This window comes from the organism of the source record quoted next, unplaced genomic scaffold (assembly GCF_019419815.1).
Source record: "Pyrus x bretschneideri cultivar Hongxiangsu unplaced genomic scaffold, Pyrus_bretschneideri_v1 Contig11, whole genome shotgun sequence".
NCBI lineage: Eukaryota > Viridiplantae > Streptophyta > Magnoliopsida > Rosales > Rosaceae > Pyrus > Pyrus x bretschneideri.
The window spans coordinates 8,411,249-8,432,750 of NW_025999402.1; the positions used below are offsets into that span (position 1 = coordinate 8,411,249).

At 34.9% G+C, this 21,502-nt stretch overlaps 2 protein-coding genes across 2 annotated transcripts; one reads left to right on the top strand and one right to left on the bottom strand.

The window, feature by feature from the left end:
- Nucleotides 1-841: 841 nt before the first annotated feature.
- LOC125473920 (activating signal cointegrator 1-like) lies at nt 842-2,572 on the bottom strand. Its single transcript, XM_048577342.1, has 6 exons — nt 2,437-2,572; nt 1,805-1,916; nt 1,474-1,567; nt 1,318-1,368; nt 1,108-1,218; nt 842-946 (listed from the first exon to the last, which is right to left on the bottom strand). The coding sequence occupies exons 1-6, from the start codon at nt 2,570-2,572 to the stop codon at nt 842-844; spliced, it is 609 nt and encodes a 202-aa protein (XP_048433299.1).
- A 2,574-nt stretch (nt 2,573-5,146) lies between these two features.
- LOC103934453 (serine/threonine-protein phosphatase PP1) lies at nt 5,147-9,229 on the top strand. The gene is made up of 4 exons (XM_009344202.3): nt 5,147-5,548; nt 7,086-7,645; nt 7,961-8,236; nt 8,897-9,229. The coding sequence occupies exons 1-4, from the start codon at nt 5,374-5,376 to the stop codon at nt 8,912-8,914; spliced, it is 1,029 nt and encodes a 342-aa protein (XP_009342477.2). The 5' UTR covers nt 5,147-5,373; the 3' UTR covers nt 8,915-9,229.
- Nucleotides 9,230-21,502: the final 12,273 nt, after the last annotated feature.

Sequence of the window (21,502 nt, forward strand, 5' to 3'; positions counted from 1 at the left end):
TATGGAAGTCCTCCTTATTAACTGATCGATTAGACAACAATAATTTCCACACAAAACTATAAATGTATTTCTGTAAAACTTGCACAATGCCATACCCAAATGCAATTTTTTTGTTAAATTTTCCACCAATTTCAGAACTTTATCACAATTGAACTCACTAAACTACATTTATAGTTTTTAAAAATGATGAACGCAGCTAAATTACTTAGTACTTGTTTCAAAAGCAAAAAAAATTGATCTAAGAAGGATACCAAACAACCCCGTACTTATCTCACCACCCTGTAAACTAACATCAAGCTTTGCTGCGAGCAATGCGCGATATTTGCCACAGTGTTCCACGTTCCAAGAATAAATGAAAAGTCTTCATGGCTCCATCACTCTCACCCAGCGCTGCAGCAAAAATGCAAACATCATTGACAAAGTCTTCAGGTCTGGCTATTCAAAATGGTTATTATTAACCTCCAGCAATCGACATCAGTATATCAAGTGTTTCAACATCGGCAAAGTTGTAGAATCGAAAAAAATGGCATCACAGGCGCCAAATATTACCATGTTTAATGCATCCTGACCATCATTATTAGACATAAAATCGGATCCAAATTAGGTAACTAGAGCGAGACTATGCTTAATAAACCCACATCTAACAAATATCAATTAAAATGGCCTTTTTTTCCTCTCAGGAGCCTTTTGTTCTTGAAACCAACAAGTTTTTGGGTCAGCGATTCTCACCTGTGTTTACATTACTCAAGCCCAAAGTCTCACCTCCGCTTTGTGTGCTCCCCTCTAAGTTCTGCGTTGCCCTACCGTTGCATTGTTTTATAAACTAAGTAAGAACAATCTGTTACAGTTTCATTCCATGTTCAGTCCACAACCAGAAATTCCATGTAGTCTCGTAGTAATGCCTTTGATTAAAACGACCCAACCTCAAATCAAATACTACATCCAACTACACAAAAAACAGAACCATATCTACAGATAAATCTATCTTTTTTAACTGCCGAAAGCAGGGGAAGAGAATGGCATCGAACAGAATACATATTTGCGCTTTACAAGAAATTGAATTAAGATTAAAAATATGTTAGTAATGCAAAGGGAAGAAAGAATAACCAGCTCGCTGTAGAGTGTCAAGGGACACTCGTGATGCAGTAGAACAGCAAAATAGCACACGAGGTTGTAGACACCTTGGTAGCCACGCATCTCAAATGGAACTAACAGTTTCTGCAATAATCGAAGAAATAAAAGCTTAATCATATATGATATGAACCACTCAAAATCACAGAAATGCCAGAAATGGAGCAGTGCGAAAATAACACACACCTGTGGCTGCTCACAAAGCCAACACATATCAGTTTGTGGTTCCAGCCTCACCTGCATATGAAATAAATCGGTCAGAGCTTAATCAACACGGCCTTGGAACAATCATCACCTTGCTATATAATGAACTAAAAGGTCATCAGTAAAACAGTAGTCCACCCCTTCAGGTACCAACTCCCAGGACACAAGTTCTTCACGTCTAACACATCCAGCCACTTCGACAAACCCTATTTCAAAGATGAAACCGTAATTTGTCAAATTTGTGTTGTGTGCACGTGTGATGTCTAGACCGCCTAAACGAGGAATAAAAACAAAATGCAACAGTTTCTTTCTCCAAATTTGAACGAAGATTGATAAAAAAGAGCATTCCACTGGAGATAAATCCACAAGGAAGATACTCTTGATGTATTTATGCAGACACACACACACACACACTTATGAAACGAGGAACATCCATGAAACAAAGTACGAAACTTAGAATACCTAAAAGTCTGGAAACTCAGTGATTCCATCAACTGCATAAATTTCTCTGTAAAATTCCTCCATTGCCTTGATTGTAGCTTCATCAGGAACCTTACCAGCGGCATGAATCCAGAGACGGCCTTTGAAAGACAAATTCAAGACTTCACAAAGACGCTCATCTCCGTCAACAAGAATCCAATAACAACTATCACAACAAAACAATATCTAAATTGAAGAAAAAAGCAACAACACTTGACGAATCAAATTTTTTCGAAGAAATTAAACTCTTGTAAATTAAAAAAAAAATTGCTTCTCTAAAAAATTAAGATCAAAACTTTGCAGCTTACTTAAAGTTTTTCCTCCCACTTAACGAACTAGCTAGCAATAGCATATAACAGACAACATTCTCAAAAGTTCAAAACTTCACTCCCAAACATTAAAAAAAAAAAAAAGAAAAAGACACGAGGGTATCAGAATTTTGAATTGAATTCGGAGATTTTAAGGTAAATTCCTAACACTCCCACTTTACGAACTAGCTAGCAAATAACATACCACATTCTCCAAAGCTCAAAACTTTACACACCAACATCAAAAAACATAAGATTAAACCAGAAGGGTATCAGAATTTTGAACTGAATTCTAAGAATTTAAGGTTGAAACCTCGGATAGGAGAAGGCCAGGACCTGCCCTCGACGCGCTTGATACCATAAACCAGCAAAGAAGCCCATGGTTGGTGCATAGTCAGACATGGGTTTCTGTAATTCCCAGAAGAAGAATGTCGTCCTCCTCTTCTCATCTTGAGATTCTTCAGATGCGATTTCGGCCGTCTGATCTGATTGTCGCGCCGTTTTTTTCAGTTGACTGGAAAAAGGTTCTGCATTGATGAGTTTTATCCTATGTCTTAATGTTTTCTTACTTTTAATAGGAACCTTTTTGTTACCGACCAGACGGGGGTAACATTAATTGAAAAATCACTTTTTGTACTCCAGAATAGAGACAAAGATTGCTAACTGTTACATAGGAAAATAAGAAATCTGTGATTTAGATGATTAAAAATCTTGGTCAAATCTTGCTTACAGTTTGAACTATAGTTAGAGTAGAAGTTTTTATTTTTCATTTTCTTTGTTTTACCTTCAAATTACGGTTAATTAGTCGGATTTAACTTTTAGATTCACCAGATGAGAAACTCAATTTTGTATCGATATTGGGTTGTCGGATAAGCCTTACACGCAACGGACCAAACACAAACAAAAAAAAAAAAATGAAAATGACCTTTGTATTCAAAGTCAAGATTATGTCTTAGGTTGTGTTCTCAACATTCAAGAAATCACCTTATAAAATTTTCGTTCATGAATAAATATCAAAGATACACTTTTTGAAGTCGCATAATTATTATTTCTATTTTCTACTGAAAGTGATTTGAACTTTAGTGTTTTGGAGGGAGGAGAACCCTTAAACAATTTCAATCATCCCCCTCTCACTTAAAAACATAACTATATACACTAAAATGAATGGTTATCTTGATTTTTTTAATAATTCTTCAATAATCTGATACTACTGAGTGGTTTGAAAAATGAGCAATAAAAGTAACTTTAAGAAAACTAAATTGTGAAGATTATTTAAAAAGTCAGACTACTTAGTAAGTTGAACTAAAGAAGACAAACCCTTACGTACCTAAAAGCGATTAAACTTTTTTGTACTCGAGAGTAGAGACAAAGATTGCTAACTGTTACATAGGAAAATAAGAAATCTGTGATTTAAATGATTAAAAATCTTGGTCAAATCATGCTTACAGTTCGAACTATAGTCATAGTAGAAGTTTTTATTTTTCATTTTCTTTGTTTTACCTTCAAATTACGGTTAATTAGTCGAATTTAACTTTTAGATTCACCAGATGAGAAACTCAATTTTGTATTGATGTTGGGTTGCCAGATAAGCCTTAAAAACACAAACACACGAAACGGACCAAACACAAACAAAAAAAAAAATAAAAAAAGAAAAAAAGAAAATGACATTTGTATTCAAAGTCAAGATTATGTCTTAGGTTGTGTCCTCAACATTCAAGAAATCACCTTATAAAGTTTCCGTTCATGAATAAATATCAAAGATACACTTTTTTGAAGTCGCATAATTATTATTTCTATTTTCTACTGAAAGTGATTTGAACTTTAGTGTTTTGGAGGGAGGAGAACCCTTAAACAATTTCAATCATCCCCCTCTCACTTAAAAACATAACTATATACACTAAAATGAATGGTTATCTTGATTTTTTAATAATTCTTCAATAATCTGATACTACTGAGTAGTTTGAAAAATGAGCAGTAAAAGTAACTTTAAGAAAACTAAACTGTGAAGATTGTTTAAAAAGTCAGACTACTTAGTAAATTGAACTAAAGAAGACAAAACCTTACGTACCTAAAAGCGATTAAACTTTTTTGTACTCGAGAGTAGAGACAAAGATTGCTAACTGTTACATAGGAAAATAAGAAATATGTGATTTAAATGATTAAAAATTTTGGTCAAATCTTGCTTACAGTTCGAACTATAGTCAGGGTAGAAGTTTTTATTTTTCATTTTCTTTGTTTTACCTTCAAATTACGGTTAATTAGTCGGATTTAACTTTTAGATTCACCAGATGAGAAACTCAGTTTTGTATTGATGTTGGGTTGCCGGATAAGCCTTAAAAACACAAACACATGCAACGGACCAAACACAAACAAAAAAAATAAGAAAATGACATTTGTATTCAAAGTCAAGATTATGTCTTCGGTTGTGTTCTCAACATTCAAGAAATCACCTTATAAAGTTTCCGTTCATGAATAAATATCAAAGATACACTTTTTGAAGTCGCATAATTATTATTTCTATTTTCTACTGAAAGTGATTTGAACTTTAGTGTTTTGGAGGGAGGAGAACCCTTAAACAATTTCAATCATCCCCCTCTCACTTAAAAACATAACTATATACACTAAAATGAATGGTTATCTTGATTTTTTAATAATTCTTCAATAATCTAATACTACTGAGTAGTTTGAAAAATGAGCAGTAAAAATAACTTTAAGAAAACTAAATTGTGAAGTTTGTTTAAAAAGTCTTACGTACCTAAAAGCGATTAAACTTAAGTTCTAAAGAATTATATTTTTTACCAAAAAAATGGAGAGCATTTCATTTCCATCAAATTTGTGTACCATCGAACTCCCACCAAACACTGAAAACAACACTTTCATCTTGTAGCAGAAATCAAAACCCAAAAACAAGAACAAGAACCTTAAATTGTTCACCCTTCAAGCAGTTGACAAAAGAATAAATATTATTTTGTGCAAGAATTTCGAATTTAAAGTATTCTCTCTCTCTCTCTCTCTCTCTCTGAAATCACACAAGAAAGTCACAAACACCACTCTGTCCAACACTGAGACGACATCCCTTTCACAGAAAACGACAGCCAGAAGAACCCAACCCATCGAATCCCCCCCACCCAAAAGTCCCACTCTTTTCTTGCCCTCCCTCTCTTCTTCTTCTTCTTCCTCTCTTCAAGTTTCAGTCTTCCAGTTTTCAATCGGACCGTTGACTTTCTAGACGGCAACCAACTCCTGGGAAATGGACCAATCGGTTCTGGATGACATAATCAACCGACTCCTCGAAGTCCGAGGCCGACCCGGGAAGCAGGTCCAGCTGTCGGAGTCGGAGATCCGGCAGCTTTGTTTGGTCTCTAAAGAAATCTTCTTGCAGCAGCCTAATTTGTTAGAGCTCGAAGCACCCATCAAGATTTGTGGTACTTTTCTTTGCAAAACAACCTTAATTTTTCCGTTTAGTTTTGAATTTTCGTGATGGGTTTTGTCCTGTGGCTTTGAATTAGTTGGAATTTATTGGAAAGTTCTGTTCTTTGATTTGATTAGGTTGTGTGTACTCATTATTTGGGGAAATTTTAGTTGTTTTTGTTTCTGACCAATGTTTGTTTTTGTGGAATAATCCGTGAAAATCGGTATGTTGTATGGCAAAACATTCATTGACTACACAAATTATGGAAGTGTTTCGTTTAGGATTGGGTCAGTCGAACATTTTGTTCTTTGATAACCGCGAAGGTTGTCGTGTAGTTTGGCATTGTATAGTGAGTATAGTTTGGTTACTGAATTCGGGCATGAATAGCTTGATTGGAACAATTTCAGATGATCCGGTAATGGCGCGTTTACAATTTGCTAAACCTTTTAACATTTCAAGAATTGGGAATGTCCGGGCGTGTTAATTGTTTGTAGAATTGCAACATCCACAACAAAACCTTATCCCACCAAGTGAGGTCGGCTGAATGAATCATAGAACGCCACTGCGCTCGCCTGTATGAATCCTAGAATTGTATTTGTACAAAATATCGTATCATAGACGTTCAAGCAGTGAGCTTTACTGCAGTGTCTGCTTTATACTCATGACAAGTAATGTAACACTTATGTTCTTGTGCAAATGCAAAGAAGATTAGATTTGTAATCATTGTGTGTGGGCGTGTTTATATGTTTTGTGCACGAGAGCTAAGTGGGCTTTATTTTCTAAACCCATGTAGTATTTTGCCTGTAAGTATGCTAAAGTTTGGATTTGTTTTTAGATGAAAGGTGACCTTCTTTCTTTATGATATTGGAGGGGTGTTGCATATAATTATGATACCTGCACACAAGGTCGATAACATGAAACATGGAGGGTTGTAAATCAATCCTTCTTACAGAAGTTTTGAGTTTCATATGTATAGTCAGTTACTCTTATTTTCTTATTCTTCTTTCATCGCTCGTTCAAAGTTTGGTATTGACCAAAAGAAAGAACGAAGTAACAACTGATGATAAAGGAACTTATTTTGTAAAATGTTAGTTGGTAATTCTAGTTTTGTAGACTACGTAAATTATGGAGATATGTGATCTTTTCTGAATTATTTTGAGGGATGTGACATGCGGGCATCGTGGCATTGCAAATTAATTTGTTGGGGGATGATGGGAAGCTAAGGTTTATGGGTACTCTGAATAATAATAAAAAATTAATATTGTAACTGGAAAACCGAATCTAAATAATTGCTTAGGGGAATGTTATGGGTGATTATATTCTAGCAATGAGGTACATCACTTCTTTGTGAAAGCTCACGTTTTGTGCTCATTTCACCATTTTGTGTCTTGGAAATTTGAACAGATCAAATAGTGTAGAAAATTTCAGCATGATTGCTTAGTTCAGATGCTTTTGCTGATATTCTTTTCTTGCCTACTTTTTCATATGACTTTAGTTTTCAACGATTTAATCTCATGAATTCTTAAAAGTGAACTGCTTATCGTTTGCAGGTGATATACATGGTCAGTACTCGGATCTTATAAGGCTTTTCGAGTACGGTGGACTACCTCCTAATGCCAATTACTTGTTCTTGGGGGATTATGTGGATCGGGGAAAGCAAAGTTTAGAAACAATATGTCTTCTCCTTGCATATAAAATAAAATATCCTGAGAATTTTTTCCTCTTGAGGGGAAACCATGAATGTGCATCTATAAACCGTATATACGGATTTTATGATGAGTGTAAGAGAAGATTCAATGTGAGGTTATGGAAGACATTCACAGAGTGTTTTAACTGCCTTCCAGTGGCAGCTCTGATTGATGAAAAGATTCTCTGCATGCATGGCGGTCTTTCTCCCGACCTGCATAATTTAGATCAAATCAGAAATTTACAGAGGCCAACAGATGTACCTGACACAGGTTTACTTTGTGACCTTCTCTGGTCTGATCCCAGTAAAGATGTTCAAGGTTGGGGAGGGAACGAGCGGGGAGTTTCGTTTACATTTGGTCCTGACACGGTGACGGAGTTTCTTCAGAAGCATGATTTGGATCTCATTTGTCGTGCTCACCAGGTTTTATTGATTGGCGTTTTTTTGGTTCAGTTCATATCCTCTTTACACTTGTAGGACTGTAGGGAATATACCTGTGGGAGCCAAACATTACTTCCTATCTGGGATTCTATGGTCGGGGGTTTTGTGTGGTTATAATTTCTTTTTTACGTATTTTTTAAGCCTTTGGCATTCCCAGACCTCCCCTGCTGGTGTAGTGGCATTGGCAAATGTTGCTTTCTTCTATACAGACTTGCACTGACTATTGAGGATATGAAATTTTAATTTATTTCCGTGCATCAGGGCAATTAGTTATGTTTTTCTTTTTATCATTGGCAGGTTGTGGAGGATGGCTACGAGTTATTTGCCAACCGACAACTTGTGACGATATTTTCAGCACCTAATTATTGTGGGGAATTTGATAATGCTGGTGCCATGATGAGTGTGGATGAGACATTAATGTGCTCTTTTCAAATATTAAAACCTGCAGAGAAAAAGCCGAAATTTAACTTTGGGAGCATGACTGCAGCTAAACCTGGAAATACTTCATCTGGAGTTGGCGCTTTTGCGAGCATAGCAGCAGCTAAGTCTGGGAACACTGTTACAGGAATCAAGGTAATTGCAACCTTTTATTCAAGAGAAACAAAACTATGTTTTATGCAGGAAGCTTTAGATAGCATGTTAGAGAACTTGAATTTTCCACTAGTTTGTTTGCGTCACATCATGTCGGTGTCTGGTTTTGGCTTGCAAAAAAGCCATTACTGTGCTTGCTTCTTTTATTCCAATATTTCAAGATGATTTACTGTGAATACTTTAGCATTGTAACAAAGAAAAGATGATGTGTATAAGAAAGATGATGTGTATAAGAACTGCATTTCTCTTTTCGGATTTCGCAGATAACATGTAAGCAAATGCGTTCACCTTCTACAATATATTTGTTCTTTTGGATGCGTTCACCTTCATTCTCATCTTGCTCCTACGAATTATATGCTGTTGTAATTCGTTTCCAAGAGTTCTGATTGGTTTCCCCTGCTTCAGCTTTAGGACCATCATTCTGGTTGTCCTTGAATCTGGAGAGTGAATTACTTCTTCCATTATAACAAAACGTTTCTGGCAAGCAAATGTTTTCTTTTTCAGAATCGTATACCCACAAAACATCTATTTCCCAGTGGTTAATTCTTGATGCATTTCATTCAATCAAATACATTTCGAATCTGTATGTCAACGATGCATTTACGTATTTGATAAAAATGTACATTTTTGTTTTCCTTGCAGTCTTTGATGCACAGGTAAGATGTTTGATCTGGCGGAGAGGGAAGGAGCCGAAGCCCAATTTGTATCATGATCGAGCCAAGGTTTCCATCTGGAAGCACGAGAGCCAATTTAACTTCGCTGTAATCTGTTTAAATTGTAAAATTTGAAAGGAAAAGTCACTAGAAACTAATGGAGAATGATATAAAGTTGGGTTTGAAGGTAGAAGGCTGTGTACCTTCTTCTCTTCGTCCTTGTACACTAATGGCTGCTATGAATTATTAGTCTCTCTGAGACCATGGAAAATCTCAGAACAGCCAGATGCCTGTAATGAAAATATCGGGGAAAATTTTCCAAGTCTTCTTGTTAACAAAATCTCTCTCTTGCATGTACTCGTAACCATTTTTCATCCTTTAATTTTTCTTGGACATTGTGACTTGTAGCTCTAGTGATTACAAACACCGAAGATATTTCCGAACGCTCATTTTCTCTCCGTTAACACCTTTGTTTGTGTTTTGTTTTGGAGAATAAATCAAATGACATAAATAAAATAGGTGTTCCAAAAGAGAATATGCAGAATTCATTTTCCAAATTGTTCCTACAAATGCTAGGTATTGTGTAAGCAAGGCCAGCAAAAGTTGGAAAAAAAAAATCATTTTGTTGAGAACCTGGTCTTGTACATCAAGTGTCATATAATACAATTGGTTGGAAATTTTTCTTTTTACGTTTTCAATCAATTGTATTGTTACCCTTGGTGTACTGACTGTGTTCCAAGCTTCCAGCACACTGCAAAATTCTCCAAAAGCTAACCTCAACTTGCTAACCCATTTTCTGTCTATGCGCTTCTGTTTATCAATGGTATTTAAATTGATTAAACTAAAAGAAAATCAAGAGGTATATACATGAGTTTGCACAAGGAAAAAAATTGTGTGTCGAAACCATTTTCAAAAGTCCTCTCTCTTCACTCTTCAGACAGACCTCATCTATTAGTACATTACTTGATGATTAAGCGCACCACAAACTTGACGATTAAGCACCACAAATATTGACGATTAAGCACCACGAATATTGAAATGTACATGATATACAGCTTAACTGGTACACAAATCTGTTGGTTTTGGTGGGTGCTCTTAATTTAAAGTGAGACAGGGATCCACATTGTGTGGTTCAGGTCATTTTCTACTCACATGTTGTGAGCGACTTGTTTCATGCAACGGATGCAGGAATTTTTTTTTTTTTTTTTCTAAAAGACAACACTGGCTTCAATCACGTGAGCGGATGTCACGTAGAAAACAGTAAAATTGGACAAATTACACACACCTTTAAATGTTTGAGTCATCTGAAGATAACTTTCTAAAATGGTAGGTAAAAAGATATTTTCATGTCAATTGATTTTACATCATCATACTTGCAAGTCACACTAAAAGGAGTACTAATGCGACACAAATGCAACCACATAGCGCTACAAAACGAAGACCAAGTTGTTATGGAGGTCCACGATGAATACGTAATAACGACGCTGCATGCAGATTAGGGTTCAGAATTTATAGAAGGAACTATGAACTCAAATCGTCGTATATTTTCGAAATCAATTGACAACAGATAGAAAAGATCACGATTATTTAACTCACCAGTGCAAAGATTTTGTTTACAATGTGAAATATGTAATTCGATATGTTCAAGGTTTTAAAAGATGTTAGGCGCTAGTCGGACAACGGGCTAAGGTCTAGCACCTAGGTGCACTAGGCAAATTTAAATAAATCTATTGTATTTCGTGTAAATAAGTGTATATTTATACTTAAAATATATATAATTTCATCATAACCTAGACATTAATCCGGATGGCGGTCATCCGTCTAGCGCTTAGGCGAGGCCCAGACTACAGGCGGAGATTTTTAGCATAGTTATATGTTTGAGGATAGAGTAAATTTAAAAAGATCAAAGGTGCTCGATTCGTTTCTTGGTGCCATAAAAAAATAACAAAATATAACTTCATGTGCCTAATTGTTTGATTCCCATGGAAGAGGATCCTCTTGACTACGAAATTAAGGCCGTTCAATTTTAATCCAACGGTTGCAATTATTATAACTTTTAGAGGACCCTCTGTTTTAGAACCGTTGGATTAAAATTGAACGGCCCGGATTTCGTAGTCAAGAGAATCCTCATCCTATGCTCAGGAGAGGATCCTCTTCCGATTCCCATGATCGATTTTTTTTTTTTTTTTTTTTTGTTTTAGTTAGGTCATTACCTGCCCTTCAAGCATTATATGGAACAAACAGATTAGCAAGAATAAGTCTGAAGAAATATGATATTACATCAAAGTGAGTATATTTAAATCAAAGGTGGATTCTAACTTGGATGTGCATTCCAACAGAAATAAAAGGAATTTGTGTGCAACAATGAAGCTCTTGTCTGATATGCAAATGGTGATCTTAAATAATACGAAGGGAAAAATAATTGGTGTCGCATGACTAGAACACAGTGGAACACGTGGACAGTGTATGTAGAAGTAGGACACACATCCAACAATGTTTAGTATACTAAATGAAGTTTCTGTATATTATATCTGCAAAAGTTTCTTAAATCATACTTTGAGATGAGAATAATAGTTAAGTATTTTTAAATAATTCAAGTGCCGTTTGATACCTATTTCCTTTTTCTTTTTTTTTTACTTTTATAAAAATTGAAATCTTGTTTGTTAACTATTGAAAACTTAAGGAAGTAATTTTCAGTTTTTAAAACAAAATGATTATCAAACGGTATCTAATTAAATGGTTTTCAAGTTATCAAAAACACTTATATGTTTGCCCGAAAATTAAAAGTATTTTTGAGTTATGAAAAGCCCTGAAAGACGTACCTACTATATGTTTCTTTAAAGAAGTACTAGAAGTGCGGTGGAAATGTATTAAGTCATTGCATGACGGTGTGAGTTCAAATTCTGTCGTTGACTAATTTAACATCTATTCTAACAAAATTTATCGTTTGTCAAAAAAAATGAATTTTTAAAAAAACCATTTCTAAAGGAACCCTAATAATTCTGTCATTAGAATTTATATATCATATCATCATATATATAATAAGATCAAAATTGCTACTTAATTATACTGTGGCTTCCGTTTGTACTTGGCATGGGGCCAAACCAAAACCATTGGCGCCCAACGTTTGATATTTTTTTTTATTCTTCAAGTATATATTTGCACCTAAACAAGCAGGAGTCGTACATTATCCTGACAGAAAAAAAAAAAAAAAGAGATATCTGATCTGTATATCTATATGCTTATTCATTAATAATTATACTAGCAGTTAGATTAGTTCCTTTTAAAAACAAGTAGAAGAAGGATTAGTTAGGGAAAGTTGGGAAATTGAAATTTGAATTTCATACCTAATTGGCATTGCACAGGTAGCACTCACATGGAGTAGAAGTTAAGCCAGATAGGACTGTAGAAAGCCAAGTAGGAAGATATGTTACAACCTGCTCACACAATAAAATTAGGTCATTATAATGCGTTAACTTTACCCAGTGACCGATCCAGGATTCCAATTTTGGGAGTTCTAGTGTTAAAGGTTTAAATTTTTTAGATAGAAACAGAGCACGAAGTGCGCAAAAAACTTTTAGTGTATTCACCGAGATATTTTGTTGAACATTTGGTGGGCTTGTTGTTGTTAGTCGAACCATGTTCGCACATGTTAACACATATCAACATATGCAAAAGCAACCTGATAAGGGTTATCGAGAAAATTTGTCGAACACTCTCGACGCAACCTGACGAGTGCTCCCGAGATATGTATATAAAGCATTACACCAAACACTTATTGAACACCAAACAAACCCATAACAAAATCCCGAAAGGTCCTCGAAAAGCCATCATATATATATTTTCCTGACTTCAGGAGGTCTTTGGACCACTTTAGTCCTAATGTACATTCCACCACTCATATATTGTTCTTACCACAAATATATGAACGCGACATTCACAAAATTAATGCAAGCAATTATTATACTAGTCTAGAACTAGGCCAGCAAAAATTATTATCTCTGGAGTATTCTATACTCTAGAATTATTGAACGTTATATCTTTGTTATTGTATTCTCGTCTAAAGATTTAATAGCCAAAAACTCAAGTGTAGTATACTTATATATAAATCAAAGATGAGACCCGCAAAATCAAATAGAAGGACCTAAAATGCGATAATATTTGAGAACTTTCTAGTATGTACCGATGCATATTTTTGTTAGATTTTTCGATTCATTCATCAAAAGACATGTCAGGCTGGTCGTTGGAAGCCACCAACCTCACAGGCATGCGTGCTTGCAAGCAACTGCGAGTACTTACTGCAACGATTTAAAGTCCAAATGGACCAGACACTAATTTTTTATAGCAAAAAATAACTACAAGGGTCCTGAATTATGAGTGCTTCTGACATTGCCTCATGATAAGGCAAGTGCAAGTACTTATCAACGTTAATCACGGACCTAACAAAGAGTCTGCACCACCGACGTACGTATTGATCTGCCCGTCGACAGATCATTATGGTCGGCTCACCCAATTCACTATCACGTGCTACCACGTGTAACCCTAACCCTAATTCGTGCTATCGTTTTTTGTTCTTCTTCTTCGATCCATGCTGTTCTTCTGGTTTTTGGGGAGTTTTGTTTTGTTGGTTCTTTCTGTTTTTTTTTTTTTTTTTAATCAATAATTCTTGTTTTATATGGTTTATGAATACAAATTGAGATTTGCAAAGTAATTAAGCTGCATGGTGCATGCGCATTTTATTTATATATTAAAGCAATACTTGCAGAAAGAAACAAGCCAAGTCAGTAGTCAGAGAAAGCATGAACCAAAGCACATGCATGCTACTTTAAAAGAATATTCTGGATCTTTTTATAATCACTTTCTTTTGTTGAAGTCTATTTATTATAACTAAATGGTCCAAATATGCAGGGGTAGATGGACAATGTGACCAACGCGATCTCAGAATCGCTCGGAGTTTAAGAAATATACATGTGAAGAACTTTCAAGTATCCTTTGAATGTTTACTACAAGATTATTTTATATTTACCAAGTGTTTGATATAATGCATGTTAGGTATATCACAACATATTTCATCGATTCAGAACTTCTCTTTGTGTCACTCATCAGATTGATTCAAAATATGTTGATATCTGTTAACATGTGCGCAACATAGTTTGGCTAACGACAACAAACCAACTAAGTGTTCAAGAAAATACCTTTGTGAACAAACTAAATTTTTTTGCGCTATTCATGCTCTATTTCCATCTAAAAACTTGCATTAACACTAAGATTCCCAAAGTTCAAATCATGGATCTACTACTCCTAATATGCATTGCCTTTTAATAGTTTCAAAACCAACATTGAACTTCACATGATTTGAGCGATATAATAGTATTGATAATATCAAATTGCTATATTATATACTGCTTGAATTAATCAAATTATTGGGTATAACTTATAAGTCATGGACCATGATATTACGTGAGCGGCCCTATAAAAAGATGCTTATATATATTCGAAACCAATTATATGCTGAGAAAACTTCAATAAACTCCCCATTGTTATTGTTCGTGAACTTTTAGACGATGACTGAATGTCAAAAATGGACTCTAAAATAGAGCTCTTAAGTCACGTCAAGACATTTCAAACGAGGAACGACCTTCTTCATGATCGCCGCACGAACTTACATTCAACATATGCTAGTGCATTGCTGAAGAAAGTTGAGGTTTTACCATAAAATTGACAATATAGAGAGTAGCATAACTTACTTATAAACCCATGCAAGGTCTCTTGCCTCATCAATGTAGAATTCATTCTCAACACGCCCCCTCACGTGTGACGAATTTTCAAGTCTAACATGTGGACAACATAAACGGTGTGACATGGAGTGCGTGTGGCCGTTTGGCTTTACACATGGGATAACTTGCTCTAATACCATGAAAAAAATTAAGGTTCTACCATAAAACCAAATGGCAATATGGGGAGTAGCCCAACTTACTTATAAGCCCATGCAAGATCTCCCGTCTCATTAATGTGAGATTTATTCTCGATAAAGGCCCTTTTGAACCATTTTATGTTGAATTGACACTAGCATTACCAAGAACAAGCCCGAACATTGACCTATAGCCCGCTTGTCAACTAATATTCAAATTATATAAGCAGTACTAATTAACATGTGCAACTTATTTATGCGCGCGCACATACTAAATATGTACCTATTTTCTTGAATAATTTATGGTGCCTTGGTTTTCACACATAAAGAATATGTTCTATTTGCGCTTACGAGTTCATAAAATCTACGTTTTAAGTCTAAATTATGTTTTGCTTCTGCTCACAGGTACGTAACGATAATACTACTCAAATATGACAAGAAATAAGATATAATATGACAAATGATCTCTCTCTATAATATATGTAAGATCCCACATCGTCCAGATGAGTGGATCCTGTAAGCCTTATATGTATATTCTCATCTCTACCTAGCACGAGGCCTTTTGAGAGCTCACTAGCTTTGGAGTTCATCGGAACTCTGAAGTTAAGCGAGTAGCGCGCAAGAGCAATCCCAGGATGGACCCAAGGTCGGAATGTGACAATATGTAAAATGATACATTACGTAATTTGTGTTTTTGATAATAATAAAAATTTCTCTTCTGAAAGCCTCATTCGACCAAAATTGGTCGCGCTAATGATGGAGACAATACTTATTCTCTACGTCAAAGTTAAGCACGCTTAAATTTTAAGCAAATCTTTTGGCTAAGGTTTTGTGCCAAATTCTAGTGATTTGACTATAAATTCCAGAGCAAAATTCAATTGTTTTAAAAAAAAAAAGCGTAATAAACTAACGTTCATTAGTTCGTCCGTAACTTGACTTCTATTTTTCTTCAGATGTATGGTGTCATTCCTTTTATTTGGGAGGGTTCTGGGGTGGTGCTAGAGAATTAAACTTCGGATTTATACGTGACCTACACGAAAACGACTATTTTATTTTCTTTTAAAAAAAATATAAGTGAGCTTGACTGCAAGATTTACCCGTCAAGAGGAGGCGAAAGTTGACTTAGCATCTAGTGGTGTCGAATGAAGGCCGTCGCTATACGGATAAAGATTAGTTTAAGAATAACAGGCTGGTTTTCACCAAGAGCGCAAGAAGGTTTGACATAAAACAAAATAAAAGTTTTGATTTAGAGAAATCATTAAAAAAAAATTGTCGAACGTGCATGCACAGGTCAGCAGTGACGAACATTGTTGGTGGCCCACGCAACAAGAACGAATTCGTACGTAAGGGATGACCAAATTTGTGTTTTCTTTCCAAAACAAATTGAATTGGATGACCAACGTTTCTTTCAGCTCCACAAAAATTAAGGGATCAAGAGACAATATTGTTTTACTAACTTACGGGAGAAGCCACTAAGTGATTTACCAAGTATATTTGTTTAGGGATGTGATATCTACACATCCCATTTTACTTCTTACACACGTTTTTAATCTTCGGTCATCGGATCAGATGAATTGAAGAAGATCAACGGATAGAAATTATCAAGGGGTGTATAAAAAGTAAAATAGGATGTGTGAATAGCACACCCCTTTGTTTAAGGCTGTCACATGATAAGTGTTGTAGTTATGTATAAAATATTTATAAACAAGAGCAGAATATTGTTAGTTTAAAATTTTTGCACTTATTTAGTGTGCGGTTTTTTTGTGTTTTTTTATTAGTTGGCGGCACATGTTAACAAAATTAAGTATTCTTAACTTTGTTTTAATAACCGAGCGCAGTGATATTTTAGAATGAGAAAAGCTAAGGAGATTCAAAAGTACGATTCTTTATGGATTCTCTGCAACCTCATTTTTTGGTATATTTCGTGCCAATCTTATGAAACAATGGGCCAAAAACATTAGGTGACGAAGAGTTCATAGAGAGTCACACTTTGAGAGAATCTCTTTACCAATTTTTGCACCGACCTTATAAAATATTATGCTAAATGTATAAGGTAACAAAAAATTTATAGAGAATCCTACTTTTGAAAAAGTGTTCTTAATATTTTTCTTTTTAAAATTCTACAAGGATTTTACTTAGCAAAGGACGAAAAAGAAAAAGAAAAGTAAAAAAAAAAAATATGGCACGAAGCGATTCGCACTACAGAAAAAGGAGATATCCAAGCCATCGTATCATATCACACAGATGCACCGTAGTTTAAGGTGTGCCACCAAAGTCCAACCACATGGGGAGCACCACGGTTGACTGGACCATAATCCAGATGACCGGATTAATTTGATATGGAGCTCTACTGATCAGATCATACTTGTCCAGTGTCCTCCTCGCGATTCAATTTACCTGAAACCTATGGACACACTTTTTTTTACTTTTTTATTTTAACTAACAATATTTACATTTAGAGGAAGGAATGAACTTAGTTTTATAATGAGCGAATAATAATGTGGTTTAAATTCGATTTTAGTGAAAAATGAACCTAAGATCTCTCAATGACAACTGAAGAGGAATACGACTTGATCGTAATACTAATTGATACTTTGATTAATTAATTAGTTAACCAGACAATTAATTAAGTAATTAAATAATTATGTGGCCCTAGTTTTAAGACTATTGAGGTTGCGCCACCCCATCCAAGGTTCGTCTACAGTGACACTGTTGTTGGGATATGGATAAAAAAAATCAACAAATGACATTATCTACATTAAGGGGTGAGAAAGTGTGTTATGTCTCATAATAAACTAGTAATAAGATGGTTCAAATTCACTTTTGGCGTGAATCAAACGTAAGATCTTTTACTTATCAGTAAAAAAAATATTATTAGATCGTAATACTAAGTGCCGAGATATGAATAATGAATAATTTATCTTTGCCTTCTAATATTTGTTTATCAAAAATTTTGTTTCAGACCCTGAATAAATTTTAAATTATATTTTGGTCCTCCCTCCAGATGGAGACCGGAGGATGCCTAAACAGTAGGTGGATTCAGGATATGTTGGACAGCTCACTTGTGCTGGTTCCTTCTAGTGAGGACACTTGGGTCCCCTGCATCCTATTCATCACTTTTACTAGATTCCTTAATGGCACTTATGAAAATTTGCCGCCATGGCCCGCGAGAACATTGATGAAACGTTAGTGTGTTCATATCATGAAAGTTTTCTTGGTCTGCATCTTTGATAAGAGAGTTGTCGCATACATGTGTTTGATCACGTCATTTCAACGACATCTTTGAAAACGGAATAACCCTGTAAAAATGTCTGATCACATCGTTTTTTATAACAATCAAACTTAGCTGCAAATAAACGTATGCTAACACAACTAAGAAAGCTTATGACTTTGCACGCAGATGAGTACAAAAGAATGGATTTGGATCCTCTCCTGAGCTAATGGAGAGGATCCTCCTGATCAATTATAATGAACCGTTAGATTTTTATCTAACGGCTACAATTATTATAACTTTAAAGGGATCCTTTATTTGTAACCGTTAGATAAAAATTCAATGGTCTACGATGATTGGTCATGAGGATCCTCTTCATTAGCTCAGGAGAGAATTCAAATCCCAAAAGAATGAGCACACTGATCTGGCAAGAATCAACTACTTGTCATGCGTCAATTAAAAAGTTAAAATATCAGTTAATTGTGGTCCCTAGTGGGTGTGTATATATATATATATATTTTTTTTTTTTTTTTTTTTTTTTTTTGTGGCACAATTTGCATATGAACTTCCGACTGTGTACCCATTTCTTCGAAAGACAGTTGTAAACATGGTGGAGGGGCTCACTTTCAACTTTTCATGTGATTTAATGGGAGCGTTGAGTAGATATTCGATTCAACGCAAGCATATGCTGTAATATGCCTGCATAAAATATAGAACATTGATCCCAAAGCAACACGTAACCAAAAATGCACATGGATATTTAAGGGCATATATACTATTAGAGAAAATTCTTACATCCAGCGGCCGTATACGGCAACACAAAAAACACAATACACGAACTTATTCCCCCATCGAAAAAAGATTTAGATTCTGAGTTGGACACTCACATATCGCAGATTCGTCTAACGTTTTTAGTACAATAAACGTGGAATTTTAGATAAAAAGTAACACATTTGCTATGGGAGTAGTCTGCTTTCTCACTTTCGAATCTCTCTCTCTCTCTCTCTCTCCTAAAACAAACAAGAGAAGGCGGGAAAGACAAAGGATCCTCATAAACGCCATTTCTATCTACATTCTCAAGATTCTCTCTCCACAGAAAAGGAAAAGAAAAACGCTTGTAAAGCTACATAGATTTTTCTGACGATGAACTCTTCCATGAAATATGTATTGATCATCTCATCTTTTATCTAATGAACTCATTTCATGCAAGTTTTTATCTTTCTAGTTCTGCTTCTTAGCTAATAGCTCTTGAGAGGAAGAGGGGTTTTCAAGATCCACTGATGGCAAGATTTTCTGTTTTTTAGAGAGAAAAGCGGAATTGAATAGGATTCTCTTCCCTCATCTTTCTCTCTCCTACCCTTCCCTCCCCTCCTCTCACACTTTCATTTTGTCTTTATATCTTTAAAAAAAAAATTAAAAGAAGAACATAGCTTAATCGTAAGCGTTTAAATAGAAAGAGGAGAAAGATTAAGAGGGAAGATAATCATACTCTGATTGCTTCATATTCACATAGACTAATATTCAAATTATAAAAGCAGTTCTTGTTAACATGTATGCACCTTAATTATCTATCCACATCTCGTTTCTTTCTTCTTCTTTTTTTTCCAAAACGCATTCATTTATCGGCGCACATGCAGAATATGTTAACCGATTTTTCTTGAATAATTGATATATGGTGTCTTGGAACAAGCCAATACCACTTTACTATTCCACATAAACTTAAACATAAGAATATCTTCTGCTTGCGCTTATGAGTTCGTAAAATCTTCCTTGTAATTCCAAATTATGTTTGCTTGCTCTCAAGTGTTTGTAACAACGATACTACTTAAATATGGCAATACATGAGATAAAATATGAAAAGAGCTTAAATGTCCACATAGGATTTCCACTTAGCTTTTCTAAGAGAATTTTCATAATTTCACAACCTCGAGAAAATAAAAGACAACATAACTAGGTACGGATCATAACATGTGATCCCTCTATAATACGTGAAATGATATATTATGCACTTTGTGTTTCCGATACTAATAAGAGATTATCTCGGAAGCCTCATTCGAACAAAATTGATCGCGCTAATGATGGAGACAATACTTGTTCTCTACGTGAAAGTTAAGTAAGAGTACTTTTTAAGCAAATTTGGCAAAGGTTCTGAGCCAAATTCCAGTACTTTGACTATAAATTCAAGATAAAAAATCAAGATAAATTAACGTTCATTGGTTTGTCCTTAATTTAACTTATTTATAATATTAGTATAAAATTTGATATTAAATTATAAGGTGACGGAGAGTTCATGAAAAATTCTTGACAATTTCTCTTAAAAACAAAATAAAAAGTTTTGATTTAGAGAAATTATAAAAACAAAAATGACACGTTACACAGTCGTGACAAACATTGTTGGTGGCCCCACGCAACAAGAACCAATACATACGTAAGGGATGACCCAGTTTGTGTTTTCTTTCCACGAACAAATGGAACTGGATGGCCAACGTTTCTTGTTTTCCTAACGGAGTTGGAGTATCTCTCATATTTTTGTCCCTTCTCTTTCTTTATTTCATATTTGTACGGTCACAATTAAATCACATCAATATTTTATATTAATGTTTTTATAATGAAAGAAACACAAAGTCGAAAATGTGATAGGAGAGGGAAGGGAAGAGGAATTGAATGAGAGAGAATCCTACTTCTTTACTAACTTAGGAGAAAAGCTACTGTGTCGCTCCATAGGTGTGTTGGTTTATAATTGTAAGTGATGAGTGGTATAGTTATGTTTATGCACAAAATGTTACAGTCATGTAATAAGCGTTAATAAAATTGTTCTATGCCACTATATACTCATATGAAATTGAAACCGTTGTATTTGAGATCTACCCGAATCTAGTGTCAATGAGTAGGATGCCCAATTTTGTAGCAGAGTAGAATTCTCTTTTCTCTAAATTCCCTTTTTTACCTTCTTTTTTGTCTCTCTCTATAAAGAAGGTTTTTTTTTTTTTTTGTTTGTGAACAAACGATCTTATCTACACAAAGGGGAAATTCCCTTTTTTACCTTCTTTTTTGTCTCTCTCTATAAAGAAGGTTTTTTTTTTTTTTTTTTTTTTGTTTGTGAACAAACGATCTTATCTACACAAAGGGGTGGAAGAGTGAACAAACACTCTCTTCTCTAAATCCCTTATCTTTCCCTCATAGCAATAATGTGGTTCAAATTTGCCTTTGGCGAGAATTAAACCTAAGACATATTAATTATAAGTGAATAAGAATACTATTAGACCGTAATAAGTGACCTCTATAAAGAAGTTGGCGCAAGATGTAGCATGATTTAATCAGAAGCGTCAATAGGAGGGAACTAGAGAGAAGGAAAATGGAAGAAAAGAGATAGGCACTTAATTCCATTTTCCATGAATCCCATTTTCCACCTAAGGTCACAGCAGATTTCTGTTTTTGTAGCACTTAGCATGACTCCTCAATCCATTCACGGT